Source organism: Eleginops maclovinus, chromosome 12 (genome assembly GCF_036324505.1).
Source record: "Eleginops maclovinus isolate JMC-PN-2008 ecotype Puerto Natales chromosome 12, JC_Emac_rtc_rv5, whole genome shotgun sequence".
NCBI lineage: Eukaryota > Metazoa > Chordata > Actinopteri > Perciformes > Eleginopidae > Eleginops > Eleginops maclovinus.
The window spans coordinates 4,190,049-4,207,123 of NC_086360.1; the positions used below are offsets into that span (position 1 = coordinate 4,190,049).

The 17,075-nt window shown below is 43.1% G+C and overlaps 1 protein-coding gene and 1 long non-coding RNA gene across 2 annotated transcripts; both read right to left on the minus strand.

Annotated features, from left to right (window-relative positions):
- Positions 1–3,049: 3,049 nt before the first annotated feature.
- On the minus strand, positions 3,050–4,092 carry LOC134873219 (uncharacterized). The gene is made up of 3 exons (XR_010166934.1): positions 3,920–4,092; positions 3,597–3,706; positions 3,050–3,183 (listed from the first exon to the last, which is right to left on the minus strand). It is a non-coding gene; the product is annotated as an uncharacterized LOC134873219 (long non-coding RNA).
- A 4,248-nt stretch (positions 4,093–8,340) lies between these two features.
- Positions 8,341–10,314, minus strand: LOC134873093 (general transcription factor II-I repeat domain-containing protein 2A-like). The gene is made up of 2 exons (XM_063896495.1): positions 9,697–10,314; positions 8,341–9,428 (listed from the first exon to the last, which is right to left on the minus strand). Exons 1-2 carry the CDS (start codon positions 10,201–10,203, stop codon positions 8,454–8,456), a joined length of 1,482 nt encoding a protein of 493 aa, XP_063752565.1. The 5' UTR covers positions 10,204–10,314; the 3' UTR covers positions 8,341–8,453.
- Positions 10,315–17,075: the final 6,761 nt, after the last annotated feature.

Here is a 17,075-nt window from a genome sequence, read left to right on the forward strand (position 1 = left end):
GGGTCAAGGGCTGCCATTTGGTTCATCAGTGTGGTGTAACTTTCTTTTCTTTGAGCTGCAACACTGGCCTGTGCTCTGTTGGCTGTGGTTGTGAAGAGCCTCTCATTCAAACTGTCTGCCACTGCTTGGATGAACTTTGATGCATCAATGATGGGGGACCTGCCGACTTTTAAATCTTCTTCCTTGAATTTCATGTCTTTCTCGGCCTGACTTGCCTCAACTGCATGCTGTCCTGGGTATGTGATAAGGCTTCCTATCCTCTTGGTGTATGTTAGCATGATGTCATGAGCTTTTGGCAGAGTGATCCCCCTGTTCTGAAGTATCTCAGAGAGATTCTTCAGTTCCATCAGGACATCAGCCATCAGAGCAAGATTTTTCACAAAGTTGATGGAGCACAACTTAGAGAGCAAGCCTTGAAATTTGGCCCTCTCTCTGCCATCTTTTGTGCGGTCTTCTGATGCTTCACGGAAGTGCTGTGCCAGTGCTCCATAGGAATACCAGACTGCATTAACAGCTCGCCATGAGGAGGCCACCCATCGGACATTGAAGACTCTTCCGATTCTTCTCAATGTGATATGGAGATCAAGGAACACCTGGAAGTCCTTTGTCCCTCCAGTGGCTTCCAATGCCTGAGCCACCGCCAGCTCCAGCCTATGATTCAGGCAGTGCCATAGAACTATATTTGGGAAGTCATCTTGGAGCAGCTTCCCAACGCCTGACTTCACTCCCAGCATCACATTGGCCCCATCACTGCAAAATCCAATAAGCATCTCCTGCAGGAGCTCCATTGTGAAGCCATTGTTGAGGAGACAGTGCATTATCTTGCCTTTGATGTGAGCAGCAGACAAATTGTCCAGCTCAATCAAATCTAAGGGAAAAGCAATGGGCTCCATCTCGCCGTCAATGCTGGCCTTTAAAAACACAATCAGTGTCGATTTGTGCCCCACACTGGTTGACTCATCAGCCAACACAGTAATTTTACTTTTATTTTCAATTATCCTCCTCACAATTTGATGTTTCATTTGAGTTGATACATGGTCAATTATGTCAACACAGACTGTCTTGCTGTGCAGAATGCGACCTAAATTGAGTGAATTTGCTTCTTGAAGATCAATTAATTTCTCAAAATCTGTAAAAGGCTTGTCATGTTTGGCAACAAAATAAGCGGTCCTGAACACTTTGGCAGTGGCCTCAAACGCAGACTCCTGGCTGGTGGCATTCATGTTTAAAAGGATCTCTTTCTGTGCAGTTTTAAGAATCTTAACAGCTTCATTGTGGGCTGCAGATTCTCTGTGCTCATGAATTTTTTTGCGGAGAGATGACAGCTGCACGGTCCTTGAATGGCCACATGGGGCGATATTCCCCTCTGCCCAATTGCTTACGATATTAACACCTCGAGATGCGCTGACACCAAGGCCCTTAACATCACGGCATGAGATGCAGCCAAGCATGCCATTTTGGGCATACAACCATTCGTTTTTTGTTCTGAACTGTTCAAATTGCTCCTTTGACCAAACAGGGGGGTAAGCGGTAGACCTACTTGCAGCAGGCCCAGCATCACTTGTTGACGGTCCTGCACCTGCAACGTTACTCTCATTCACACTTGCGTTCTCATTCACTTCCTTCGCGCAAGGGACTGCATGCACCGAGCCATCTGTTTTTCTGACTTTTTCCTGATTTTCATTTTCAATAACTCGGTTATTCTTTTCTGCATTCTTTTATCTCTCCGTATCACAATGCTTTTCTTCACAGCACGCACTTCCTCAATCAGCTTCTGAAAACATTCCCATATATTGGGCTGTCTAGTTGATACCACCCACCCAATCACAAAAACATGAAGTTTTTGAAAAGCCGATTTAACATTTCGCTGACACAGTTTTAAAGACGAGAGTCGAGACGACTTCATTCACTAGAACTAACTGCGGAGCAAGCGCGGGCAGGAGATGGAATCAAACGGAACGCAAGCTCCAGAAAGGCACCAACAGAAAGACCAAAATATATGGGATATTTGCAGACGTTTTGAAAACTGATTACCATAGGCTACTGGATGGCTTTCCCATTAGTACAATTTAGTACCATTAGTTCCAAATATTTTTTGTTGGGGTCTGAATAGGGGTGGATTTGAAAGCGTCAGTCGATGCAATTGGAAGCTGCGCACGCAGGAGATCCTTTGACTAATGACTATTTTAAGCAAGCCAAGCTGTTATCTTCATCGGAGCTGGTCAAAAATGACATATTGTGGGTAGCCTAGATATGTTTTCTTCTTAAAAGGCGTGCGTTACTGCATTTTTTGGATTTAAAAAAAAAAAAAAATGTATTCAACATAATAAACCCTTATCAAATCTTACCGGTGCGCCGCACCGCCGCGAAATCTTTTACAGGAACGCAGCACCGCCTCGCACCGGCTTACTTTCACCCCTGGGGTAATGCGAAAGAATCACAAAATATCTCTTCATTTATGTCTTATGTTTTAGCTCAACTGTATGCCAAGAGTAGGAAGAAGAAATTGATGAGACTTCAAAATAGTACAATTCCGATAATACACAACCCTACTTTTTATATTCACTTGGATTCAATGTGGGCGTGTGTGTGTTGCATGTTGTGCATGGGTTACATAACTAACCTTTTTTTACTTTTTAAAAAGTGAAATGATTTTAAAGGTTCAGTTTGAGTCTCATAGTCGTTTGCTCACCAGAACAGGCAATGGTGTTTGATCCACGCCTTCCCCCTCGCCATGTAGGTCTGTAGAGCTGGCTTGCTGAAGGGGGTTGATCTTCTGCTGCTCTCCTACGTTCTTCTGTGCACAGTGAGGTGGTGGAGAAGCGGCAACTGAGCCACTACCTGGCACACGGCACGGCGGTGATGGGATAATTGGAGCTGGTGGTTTGTGTGAATTAGAGAGATGGAGAGGAATTCCTATCACGTTTTCATGGTATATTTAGCTTTATCACCATTTAGGACATTTCATCCATGTTTTTACATAGCGATGATTCTTTACCCAGCCAGTACTCTTCATCAGTGGGTGGAGGAGGGGCAACTGTGCCACTACCTGGCACACAGCAAGGTGGTGGTGGCATAGGAGGTGATGGTTGTGGAGCTGGCTGTTTGGCTTGACGTCAGGCTCTCTTGTTCAACTGATTTTCCTCCCCACTATCATCCTCATCAGAGTCACCAAAGAAATGACTATAAAGTGGGTTGGAAAAATAACCATACTCAGCTGTCAACATAATGTTATCTTGATTTGTAGAACAATTGGAGAAAATTATTAAGCTTTCAGAGAAGGCTTAGCAGGCCCTGACGGTCCGCCACTGCGTTTAAGTAATGCCTTTTGTTGCTTTCCCTGTTTGGTATTTGTCAGGTTTGTCATACCATAACACTGAAAGATGCTAATGATTATAAATCATAATGATGACGTTATCATTATGATTTATAAAGGAAACACACAATTATGTGATAATAAATAGCTTCACCTGACCACTATCCTTAAATAAAAGAAAAGTTTTCTGCATGATCAGTCATATTTTCCAAGAAATGGCCAATATTTCACAAATTCTGGCAGTGTATGTAAACTTATGAGCACAACTGTATATACTAACATTGGCTTTGGCTTTCTCCTCAAACGAAATTCCTCCTCTTCCTCTTCAGACTGCAAATCTGATGTGTTGCACGTCAGAGACTTTTTCATCAGTTTTCTTGCCTCGAAGTACTGATCTAAAAATGAAATGATCAAACTTCGGTTGAGTTTCAAATTAACAGTAGAACAAAAAAGAACAGAGTTATAGACAACAGAACAATACAAGGTTGATTACAAGGGTTTTTTTCAAATTACATTTCAAACACAAATTACAAGGCAAAGGTATTTTGATATTGGCTTACAACAGCCATTTCTAATTAGTATATCTTTTTTGAGCTATATTACCACATGATTTGACAATTCTGACATCGTATGTCTTCCAGTCAGGTCCAGGCTCCTCTGAATGTTTCACTGCCCTGTCCACTCTTTCATCACTTTTGTAGTTCGGCCAATAGGAAACACCATCGCTGTACCAGTTTTGTGGCACCACTGCTACCGTTTTGGTGCTCTGGAATTCAATTAAGTGGAACATCCTAAATTTAGAAGAAAGAAATTGCACCATCAAACACAGACTGAACAGCAATAATTGGTTTGGTATTCACATTGAAGACGAGCAACTTCCACAAAGTACTTACAGTCAATTGTCATCCAGTTTCACACAGATTGCAGTGTTTGGTATGTCATGCAGTCGGTGTCAGTTTCTGTCAGTCTCTGACCCTCATTGCCAAATAAAGAAGTAGCACAAGAGCTACAACTAATACCTAAGAAACGACAAGCTAAAAAGAAAACAATCTGACAAGCCTCAATAGCCACTTTTTGATCAGTACTTTGAAGCACGACAACTGTTGAACTACAACTGGCCATCTTCACATGCCAAACTTTACATGTACGGACTGATGATGGACCACAACCTGGTCGGTAAAAGCAAAGAACCGCCCAAAAGCATATAGAAAACAGTCAACAAAATACACCAAGTTAAGAAGTAGATTATACATATCAAAATACATTCAGCACGAGATCCCTAAAATGTATGGAATAGGGGTATGGCCACAAAACCATCCCTATGAGGCAAGACAATACATTTCTGATCAAGCTCTGATGCTTTAACACACCTGAGTATGTCAGATGTGTATGAAATTTTGTAAATGTTCAGAAAGTCAGAGTTGAACGGGTACTTGAAGAACAAAGACTTTTCTAAAAATTCTTTGTATACCACGTACACTCCATCATTGCATTCAACAATGTTGTGTATGCAACAAATATCATTGCCAATGAAAAAAACATTATCCCCTGTTGAAAGTTTAAGGGTCCATTTCTCACAAGCCATCTCGCCGTACTGCGCTTTGACTGACAGGCCACCTACAATGGGCCCAACAAAGTGTTGTTTTTTGAAAGACGTAGGCCTACCATGTGAAGGGGCGTCAGGAATTGTCATCTCCGACAACCGGCGGATAATTTGGGCAAGTGGGAACTCTGGTTTTCGCACAAGTTTTTTAAGCTTCTGCAGGTAATTTTCATATGGAAATGCCGAAAAGCGGTCAAGGCAACCATTTTGTTGGACATCATCTGCTAGATGTACCAAATTATTCACATTATAAACTAGTTGGTCCTTCCCGTATATTTCACCGAAGTGACTTACCAACGATTGAAGTAAAGTTTTGGCATACTGGCTGTGACAGGATAGTTTAGGACTTACTAACATGGCAATGCCAGAGAACAGCAGCATGAAATTGCTGTACATGTTTTGGTCCAGAAAGCTACCCAACATTACAGGTCCTGTGTACAGCAGAAATTGTCTCAATTCTGTCGGCAAATATTATAACTGGAGAGGGGTGAAAAATTACTTCATGTTACATATAAGCTCAGGAAAATCATTGGAGAGCAGGTAACTAATCAATCCCGAAATAAATGCCATCCAAATGGGGCTTTGTTAACTTTTTGTTTACTGAAATCTATATCTAGCTGAAATTGAGCTAACATGCTTTTCTAACATTAGGCTAATGTTAAGCTGAGTTAACGTTAACATTAGCGTACACAATACAATGTATTAAAACAGCAAACAAAGCAATTAACTACTTGTGATTTAAGTAATTGTACTGGAAATGCAACTAAACTGAACAAATAAAGCATATTTTGAAATGCTTACCGTGTAGGCTACGTGTCCGCAGACTTGACTTGCTCTCACTAATGCAAAGCGTTCTGGCTGTTTCTCTAACCGTCAGCGATGAGAAAAAAGACGCGTCCGATGTGTGGATCCCCCTGGGATCCGTAGCGGGTCCGCTGTGACGGGGCACTGTCCGAAGGCGGGGCATATCCTTTGCGCATCGCCGAAATGAGTGAGACAGTACGGCGATCTGCCCACTTGAGGGCGGAGCCGCCCCGGAGTCTACTGCTATCTGGGTGTTTACAAGGTAGATTTAAATATACAGAAGGGTATTTTCATTTAAAATATAATAAAACATTTTTTTTTAAAAAGGACTATTGAACCTGTTAATGTAAAATCGTTTATAGGTAAATCTGTATGTGTTAGCATTCATTGGTAAGCTGTTTGTGTGCTAGCCCACATTTTGTTGATGATAATCACCCAGTGCATGTTTGATATTAAGCCTTTGCTGAGTTATTAAGCTATAGTTCAGTACAACCAAACAGCAGCACAACTTCAACTAAAATGTCACTTAATGGAGAAGAAGTAGATAGCACACATTCACAAACAGAGGACCTACATCCAGTCAGGTCTAGTTCACGTGAAAGAACATTTACAGAAAAGGGATTAGAGATGCACGAACAGGAAGCCATTAGACACAAGAAAGCATTTATGAGAGCTTATGGCTCCTGGAAAGAGATGGCAGGGAAAGTTAGGACCGCACTCAAATCATTCTGTTCTCAAGATGAACTGAATAAAATCAGAGAAGATATCCAAATTCGACACAATGCAGTAAGGGAATGTTATGAGCCCATTCAACGCAACCACAATGCCACTCCAGACATAGTACCAAAAATGGATGCTTGTATAGCAATCACTACAGAGATCATCGAAATAGTAGAGAAACGACTAGAGACTGTAGAAGAGGTCTTCAATAGCGAACTTGAGAAAGTACGAGTGAGGATGTCACTTAATAGGGACGAGTATGGGTCTACCTTCGGACACACAAACACAGATACTGTACTCTCTCTAGCAGAACATTCAACCCACTCAAAGGGCTCAAGCAAACATGTAGATGCGGGAGCAGAACTCGCAGCTCAACAAGAAAAGGTCAAAGCAGTGCACCAAATACAAGCTCAAGAAGAAGTTTTTAGCAAGTTAGAAGAAGAGAAGCAGCTAGTGCTTAAAAGGTTAGAAGAAGAAAGGCAAGTAGCTCTTAAAAGGATAGAGGCTAACATGCGGCAGGAAAGGAAAAGGCGACAGCAAATTCAAGCAGAGTCAGAAGTAAGAATAGCAGAGACGAGAGTAAACGCATACGAGAGCCTTGAACATTACTCCAGAGACTGGCTAAAAGAGACTGATCTCACACCTGAATTCAAGAGCCAGCTTAATCCAACGGCGAAAGCCTACCAGCATCCACAAGCACACGCCACTGCACTAGCATCTCCTGAGAAAGATGGCCTTACCCAAGCAATCCTTACCTCACTCAGTATGAATCGCCTGCCTGCTCCGGAGCCACCAAAGTTCTCTGGCGAAGCCCTGAAATATGTAGACTGGAAGATGTCCTTCATGTCCCTCATAGACCGCCAGCCTCTCCCAGCTCATGAGAAAATGTTCTATTTGAAAAACTACTTGAGCGGAGACGCACGTAAAGCTGTAGAGGGATTCTTCTACAGAAACTCAGAAGAAGCATATCAGGGGGCTTTAAAGCTCCTGGAAGAGAGGTACAGAAACCCCTTCATTGTGCAAAGGGCCTTTAGAGACAAGCTCATGAAATGGCCCAAAGTTGGTACCTGTGATCCTGCTGCACTTCGAGAGTTTGCTGACTTCCTGAGAGGATGCGTGGAGGCAATGCCTCATGTGAAAGGATTGGCCATCTTAGACGACTGTGAAGAGAACCACAAGCTGCTGAAGAAATTACCGGACTGGATCACACGAAGATGGAGCAGAGTCGTCTGTGAAAGGTTAGACGAATCTGGGGATTACCCAAGCTTCTCCTGTTTCACAAGGTTCATCCAAAAGGAAGCTCGGATAGCCTGTAACCCTGTCGCCTCTCCACTTCTGATCCAGGCCACAGACGACAGGCAGCCCAAGAGAGCTAGAGCACTTCACACGAACACTAAAGGGAACAATCCCACGGAAAGGGTCGAGAAAGCGATGAGCAACAAGTCAAGGCCACCTTGTCCTATCTGCAAGGATGAAACGCACAACGTTGCAAGGTGCCCCACCTTTGCAGCAAAATCTCTGGAAGACAAGAAGGCCTTCATATCAACTCCCTCCTTGGAGTGCTCTGTCGTTTCAGGAAAGAAGCCGTAGCCATCATATGCGACATCGAGAAAATGTTCCATCAGTTTTATGTTTCTCCTGAACTGCGGAACTACTTACGGCAGGGGTCACCAACCTTTTTTGAACTGAGGGCTACTTCTTGGGTACCGATTAATGTGAAGGGCTACCAATTTGGTACGCTTCAAATTTGCGCGGTTTACCTTTAATTGTATGTTATTATTAATAGTAAAACTAATTAGTTATATTCACCTGTTTGAGGACACTGCTCATTTTAACAAATTTGCACAATAGGCCTAATTATCAATAATGGCTTAAAAAGGAAGGAAACAGACAAATATCAAAATCAGCACTTTATTTCTATTTCACTGTAATCACCATCAAACAGAACAACATAACATTAAACAAAAGTATTTATAGGCCTATTTAATCCATCACAATCTTTCATAAGTTTTAATGGGAAGCCTGGCATTGCATGCTGGCAACCAGGGCCTCGTAATCTGGGCTGTAATTTGACACTGCAAGTCTGAGTGAGTCTTGCAGATGTGCATCAGTGAGCCGTGTTCTGTGTTCGTTTTTTATGAAATTCATGTCAGAAAAGGCTGATTCACAAAGATAGGTAGACCCAAACAGACTGGCAACCTTCATTGCTGCTGTGCACAGACCACTGTACTTTTCAGTATCAACAAGGCCCCAAAAGTTTGCTGCAGCCTGGTGGGCTTTGAGGCGAATGTCATTCTGCAGTGTCACTATTTCTATTTCCACCTGCCCAGCATCCAAGCTGAACATTGCACTTAGTTGCTCAGCAATGGACGTTGTGTCCACGTTTATAAATGGATTCGAAACGAACGACACACATGGCTCAAGTTTATCAATGTCACAAAACCTATTCTCAAACTCTTGCCCAACCCTGTTTATGACTTGAGTGTATTTTTCGGCAGCGTTGCCAAAAATCTCAGACGCAGAGGTATTGTCGTTCAGCACCATCTGCAAAGAGGGGAAGTGCAGCACCTTTTTTCTCTGTAAATGCGCAGAGAAAATGCTCATCTGTGCTTTAAACGCATTTAAAGCACTGATCATGTCGGCAACAGTCTTACCTTTGCCTTGCAGCGCACAGTTCAGATTGTTCAGTTTTCCAGTAATGTCCGTCAGAAATGCCAGGTCTAGTAGCCACGCAACGTCCTCCAGCAGCGATGTGTCTTCGTCTCTAGATTTCATAAAATCTTTGATCTCCCTCAACAGCGACAAAAACCGGAGCAGAATCCGTCCTCTGCTGAGCCATCGGATGTCCGTGTGGAGAAGCAGGTCCCCATATTCAGCCGACAGCTCCGCCAACATCACCTTGAAACTTCGGTGTTGTTTAGCTTTGGAACGGATGCTGTTTATGATCCTCACAACAGGAGTCATTACGTGCTCGAAGCCGATCACCTTAAAAATAAAATAAAATCACTCTTACTCAAAGCACTTAAAAACAATAACAATACAATACAATACAATACAATACAAAACAAAATGTATTTATATAGCGCCGTATCACAACTATGAAGTTGACTCTAACGACCAAAAAGCGCAGTAGGGGCCGGTCTACAAGCAGATGCGTAAAATATGCCCAATAGGCCTACTCATAATTACAAATAGGATATTAGGCCTACAACAAGGATAACATAAATTAATAAAATACAAAATGAAAACGCACCTTTGCACATAAGGCCTGCTGGTGAATGATGCAGTGGTACTGTACGAATTTCGGGAACGCTGGGTCGCTTTTACAGAGCGCGATGAACCCTGCATGCCGTCCGGTCATCGCAGGAGCCCCATCGGTGGTAATCGACACCAGCTTTTCCAGTGGTATGTTTCTGTTGTTGAAAAACTCCTTCACCGCGTTGTAGATATCAACCCCCCTTGTGCTGGTTTTTAGGGGGAGTAGTGTGAGAAGTTCCTCTTTTGTAGAGAAATCTTGAAACACCATCCGAACAAACATCATCAGCTGCGCCGTGCTGCTGCTGTCGATGGACTCATCACATTGGATGCTGAACCACCTGCACTCCCTGAGATCCTGGTCCAGCTGATCAGTCAAGTTGTCGGACATTGCTGTCACTCTCCTGACCATTGTGCTTGCCCCCATTTGAACATCAGCTACAGAAGAGAGCACTTCCTTCCCATATTTCTCGTCTTTAAGCACAGTGTTCAGAACTATCATCATCGTTTCCTTGAAAAGGTCTCCATCTGTAAATGCCTTCTTCTTCTTTATCAGGTGTTCTGTTGCTCTGAACGAGGCTTCGGTAGCTTTCTGAGATTTTTTAGCTGGTCTTGTGAAAAAGACTGTTGCTTGCACAATCCTGCCTTTAGCTCACTTACTTTTTCCACTCGTAGTGCGCTGCCCGGTGGGTAGTTAGCATGGTAGCTTGCGTGACAGGTCTTGAAATGCCTCTCAACATTGTGCCGCTTTGGTATCGCCACAGTCGCCCGGCAAATGAGACACACGCAGGCATCTTTTACAGTGGTAAAAAAAAACTCTTGCTCCCATTCACCGTGAAAATAATACGTTCTCTTTCTTTTTTCTGCCATGTTTTCGATTAAATTGTAATCATCCGTTCATCTTGACTTCGCTTCACTGCACTGACTGGACTCGGTCTCCACGCAACGGTTGTCGTGGAGACCAGCTAGGTCCAATCTACGTAATCTGAAGCATTTTATTTTACACAAATTACGTTTTATAAGTAGGCATATGTTTATATGCATGCATACTGCATATTGTTATCTTCTTACAAGCAATGCAATATATTTAAAAATAATAGAAAGTTTAACAACGAATAAAATAAAGTTGTGTGTCACGTGAGAACTAGGCTATTTTAGAACAGGCCTTCGCGGGCGACTCAAGTAGTCCTCGAGGGCGCCATGGCGCCCGCGGGCGACGCGTTGGTGACCCCTGACTTACGGTTTCTCTGGTGGGAGGATGGAGACCTCGAAGCAGAGCCTCAAGAGTATCAAATGGCTGTCCACCTATTCGGCGCGGCTTCGTCACCCGGATGTGCCAACTTCGGTCTGAAGTATTTGGCACGCCAACATAAAGAAGAGTACCCGTCAGCGTCAGCCTTCGTCGAAAGGAACTTCTACGTGGATGATGGACTCATCAGCGTCCCCTCCGTAGAAGAAGCAAAGGAGCTGATTGCTGAAACACGAGAGTTGTGCAAGAGAGGTCTGCGTCTACACAAGTTCAACTCAAACAAAAGGTCAGTTCTGGACTCTGTGGTCCCAAATGAGAGAGCAGTCACATCTGAACCCCTCAATCTCGACCTAAATGCAGCTCCAGCGGAACGTGCTCTCGGTATCCAATGGTCCCTCGAACATGACACCTTCAGCTTCAACGTGAACCTACAGACCAAGCCCTCCACACGTCGCGGCATCCTATCAGTTATTGCTTCTTTGTACGATCCAGTCGGGCTTGTGGCTCCGTTTATCCTAACTGGAAAGTGCATCCTTCAGGAGCTATGCCGTCGAGTCATCGGATGGGATGACCCACTCCCCGAAGACTAAAGCCCACGGTGGGAGAAATGGAAGAGCGGCTTACAAAGGCTGAAGGAAGTCTCAATACCGAGATGCTACCAACCACAAGGCTTCTGCAAAACTGTCACAAGGGAACTTCACCACTTCTCGGATGCCAGCAATATAGGATATGGCTCGTGCTCCTATCTGAGAAGCAAGAACGAAGATGGTAAAGTTCACTGCAGTCTCCTGATGGCAAAGGCTAGAGTTGCACCTACAAAACTCACAAGCATTCCAAGATTGGAACTTTCAGCAGCGGTGGTCGCTGCAAGATCAAGTGTCATGCTGAGAAACGAGCTCGAAATGCCGATCCATGGAGAGTTTTTCTGGACTGACTCCCAAGTTGTCCTGGCTTACATCAACAATGAAGCAAGAAGATTTCATGTCTTTGTTGCCAATCGTGTGCAAATGATCAGAGAACACACCAACCCCAGCCAGTGGCACTACATAGACACAACAGAAAACCCTGCTGACCACGCGTCGAGAGGTCTCAATGCAGCAGACATCTCCTCAACGAACTGGCTACCAGGACCCAAGTTCCTGTGGGAACAAGAAATACATTCAGAGTCTCACCTCACTCCAGAGTTGCTCGTCGGGGATCCTGAGGTCAAGTCAACGCAGGTGTTTGCAACCAAAGTTGAACCTTCCCAACCAAACATTCTTACCCGTCTGAATCGATTCTCCTCCTGGTCAAAACTCCTGAAAGTCGTTGCAAGAATCAAGAGGCTGAATTCAAAGCAAACCCATTCCGGCAAACCTGTGAGCATGGAAGAACGCGAGAGAGCTGCCGAATCAGTGATGAGGCTTGCACAAGAAGAAGCGTTCTCCCAAGAGATGAAGACACTTCAAAAGGGAGAAAGTCTTCAAAACTCTAGCCCTCTGTTTCGCTTGGATCCCATCTTAGAAGGAGGTGCACTTTGTGTCGGCGGGAGACTGGATCGGTCATCCCTAAGCCTAGAAGTCAAACACCCCTTGATTCTACCCAAAGAAGTACATATTACCAAGCTGATCTTGCCACGAGAATATCTGTCACAAAGGACGAAATCAAACTCTAACAGAACTTAGAGCCAATGGGTTTTGGGTCATTGGTGGAAGTAAATCAGTTGCTAAACTGATACACAGATGTGTGAAGTGCAGAAGACTCAGACGGCCAGCAGAAGAACAACGCATGGCTGAGCTTCCTAAAGAGCGCATAGAAGTCTCTGCTCCCTTCACATACTGTGGCATCGATTGCTTCGGCCCATTCATCACCAAGAAAGCCCGCAAAGAGCAAAAGCGGTATGGCTTAATCTTCACCTGCCTCGCCTCTCGAGCTGTACACATTGAAATGCTTGAGGACTTATCCACAGATGCATTTATCAATGCTTTAAGATGCTTCATCAGTCTCAGAGAGCCTTTCATCAACTCCATTGCGATCAAGGAACCAATTTCGTGGGAGCTAGAAATGAGTTTGAAAAGGGACTGAAGCAATGTGACACCAAAACGATCGAGAGCTTCCTCGCAGAAAAGCAATGTGAGTTCATCTTCAATGCTCCCTCAGCAAGTCAAGCTGGTGGCGTCTGGGAGCGCCAGATTCGGACCGTTCGTAATGTCCTAAATGCCACACTCCATCAATACCCAGGCAGACTCGACGACTCTTCCCTTCGAACTCTGTTCTATGAAGCTATGGCCATTGTGAACAGCCGTCCGTTAACTGTAAACGGGGTGAATGATCCTACCTCACTCGAGCCATTAACTCCGAACCATCTCATACTGATGAAGTCCAAGATTGCCCTTCCACCGCCTGGCAAATTTGAGAAGGAGGATGTCTATGCAACTAAAAGGTGGCGAAGAGTCCAGTACCTCGTCGAACAGTTCTGGAGCCGATGGAAGAGAGAATATCTCATGAACATCTCCACACGGCAAAAGTGGCACACGACTCGGTGCAACATTAAGGTAGATGACTTAGTCATTATAAAGGAAGACACCCCTAGAAATCAGTGGCACCTGGGACGAGTGGTTGAAACCACAAAGGAAAGTGATGGACTAGTGCGTCGCGTTAAGGTGTTCGTAGGAGAAAAGACATCAGGGAAACAAGATCGCCCTACCAAACCTTCGATTATACAAAGGCCCATTCAGAAATTAGTTCTGCTCCTCGAGTGTGAGTGATCAGTCTAGTTGTCTACACCTTTATCCCCTCCTTATGACATAGGCTACCTTTTCTTAGTTATTACGTAGTACTCACCTGCACATTTCTAGAAACACTGATACAGACATAGGACTCAAGTGTGAACCGTTCAGTCAGGTTGATCCATGTCTTCACTCTTCATAACATGAGTGGTGGGAGTGTAAATGACCACTAGCAGTGTTTTATTTGGATTATTATTTTCTGTGCTTTATCTCATGAGACCTTTATTTTGACATCGGGTTGTCCGCAGGATGGACTAGTCTCAACGCGCCCACGCTCGTTCACGTAAAAACAGAGGAAGGCACGTTACGTAAGACGATACATGTGTAGAGCCAGAGACCGAACATATAATTGTAATTAGTACCTGAAGTGTTTTTAGTGAACTGTTATACCACTTTGTTTGTTTAACAGCATTCCTGGTCACCCATTTTGAGTCGGTGCTTGATATGTTTGACAGTGGTGCTTTGAGTAGTTCGTAGAGCCGCTAGCGCGCTCATTCACGTCTAAGTGAAGTTAATGGCGGCAGCCTTCCCTGGATCCCCCCTTTAGCACCCCTTGATACGCGGAGCGAGGTATGTAATTCATGTAATGTGTTATTTCATACAAATGCATTTCATACGTTTGTGTAAATAATAATGAGATTCATTTCATGTAATTGTTGTTGCCTGCTATTGCCGTTGTCAATGTGTGACGCTAGCGTGCTAAAGCGCATTTGTCTAAGGACTATTTTGTATCCGGCTAAATTGCCTTTGTTATTTTCCTTTCAGTTTTCACGGTGTTGGTGCTATGCACACTCATCTGAATTAAAAGTACACCCCTATGGAAACACTCCAAGCCTGTTTATTCAACATTGAGGGGCCGCTACAATATTTCATCCTTAATCTTACATTCTGTTGTTGTATATTTAACTCTATTCACATGTACTTAGAATCCTGCATTACCTGATCACTTTCTACATTCCGTGCATCATTTTGCTTATTGTATTTATTTTATTTTTTTGACATGTATAAACTACTCTGTTTCATTTTGCACTATTTTTTATTTGAATTTTTCTTGTTTTTATTTTATTATTTTGTCTTATGTCTTTTTATAATATGCTGCATTGTTGGAGGAGCTTGGGACCTAAGATTTTCATTGCCATAACTACACTGTAGCTACTGTGTATCTGACAATAAAAGCCCTTGAAAAGAATTTGGGTCCATTCTGACACGCGTTCTAAAAACAACACAGACACATCTCTAAGAAAAGTACACCCTGCTCCGTCACCTCTTAAAACATTTTAAAAGCAGTAATGCAATCATGGGGATTCGAGGTTAATAAATACATAAATAGGTATCTGTGTGACACTGCTACGACTTATTCCTTTTGCGATGTCTGCTGGAACAAAGCGTTTTTACACCGCTTTGTTCTACACCTGTGGACAACTAACCTCCGGCCCGAAGAAATGAGCTGAAATTCTGAGTGCAGGGGGGGAGTCATCATCCAGTATGGAGCTGGATAACCGTTGTAACTGTCTGAGGTTCAAGGTCTCCAGGTTTAGCTGTGGCTCACCTATTAGTCTGCTAGACCTCTTTATGATCTGAGAGTTTCTGCTCTTTAGGACAGGTCACCAAACCATGACATTAAAGAGAAAGACAGCATTGACTCGATAAAAGTGTGATAAAACAGGACCATCATGGTTTTGTCAATGTTAAAATAGGACAGTACAAACGCGGGTGACCCCTTTTGCACACAGTTGCGCAATTTGCTTCATAGCTGAATTTTTGGTCAATAATTGTCCTGAGATATTTGTATGATTGCACAAATTCCACTTCCTGATTTGCGATGGATAAGACTGTATGTGGGAATACCTTTGGTTTTACATACAGTCTATTCGGTTGAAGATTGGACTCCTCACACCACCTGACAAAGTCGCAGATGGCAGGACTGTGGCTGCTCTCATTATACTGGAGCCTACTAACAATTACAACTTCAACAGCATACTTTAAAATAGTCCTATTTTCCCACCTACTTAGAGACATATTGAGTATAAATAATAATTGTGAAGCCAGTGGAGGAAAACTTGGTCAGATAGGATTCTAAAATAAAAGCAAGTAATAGTGTACAGGAGATGTTGAATGACATGTTGTTCATACCTACATATTTGAACTAAAAATGTGCAAAAAAAACCACAAATAGATGTGTTTTTAAGTTGTAGTACAATTGCTGTAACTGATACTAGTGTAGCTACTGTTGAGCTAACATACCATCAGCATGTGTGCATGTATTTAAAGAAGGTGAGCCCAGGTGCTGAACATGTCTTTACATTGTGTTACATGTATGGCAGTGGTATTTATAGATGAAGTTCAAACCGTTTCTAACGCAGCTGTTTTTGACTTTTTGACTTTTGGAACATTGTATCCTAATACATAAAAACACCTACTTTATTTCTAAAATTGTCAAACCATTTGAACTGTTCATAATGAGTGAATAATTGTAAACTAATCATATACTACTGCACACATTCCATTCTCAGTGTCAGTTTCTCATTGGTATTACTGTTGTGTGTTCAAGGTTTTTTCGTACCTTGAACACGTACAGCTTTTAATATAGGTGTAAACATATAAACATATTGTGTTTATGTAATCACTAAAGCATATTCCTTGTATGTGTACACTTAATTGTCAATAAACTTCATTTTGATTCTGATCTGATTGTAATCCACAAATTAAGGAAAAGTTAAGAAGTCAAATAGACAAATGTTCTCTTTTAAAGAGGACATCTACTCATTTTCATATTAGTATTTAGTGTCTCTCCTGGGACATGTTTCCATGCTTTAATGTTCAAAAAGCTCTTTATGTTTCTCATACTGTCTGTGCTGCAGCAACTCTGTTCACCCTCTGTCTGAAACCAGAGCCCAGTCTGCTCGGATTGGTTAGCTGGCCGGCTCTGTTGTGACGGTCCCGCCCCTTAGCCTATCACGTAAAATGTGTTGGAGCGCTAACAAATAGAAGCGCAAGTGTTATGAATTGATGCCACTATGATATGGTAGTAAACAAGGGAGTCATTTCAGGCAGGGGGGTTGGGGTGTGTGGGAGAGAGGAAACACAGAGATTTTAGCATTAGCAGACCATTTACATGCACAAAAACAATAAAGCAAACTACAGGAAAGGGAAAACCCCAAAAGCATGAAAGGTGTCTCTAGATCAGACTCTGACAGAGGTGTGTGCAGGAAAAAAATGATGTCACTGATCCAGATATTTGCTGTGAGGCAGTGGCAGCATGTGACACAGACACCAGGGGTCAAATCTCAACTGGTAAAAATAGCATGTAGTGTCACACACACACACACACACACACACACACACACACACACACACACA

Excerpts from the sequence above, each read along its gene's own strand:
- LOC134873093 (XM_063896495.1), bottom strand. The coding sequence starts at position 10,203 with ATGATGATAGTTCTGAACACTGTGCTTAAAGACGAGAAATATGGGAAG. Across the intron at positions 9,429-9,696 it reads AGCAGGCCTTATGTGCAAAG|GTGATCGGCTTCGAGCACGT; the intron begins GTGCGTTTTCAT and ends TTTATTTTTAAG.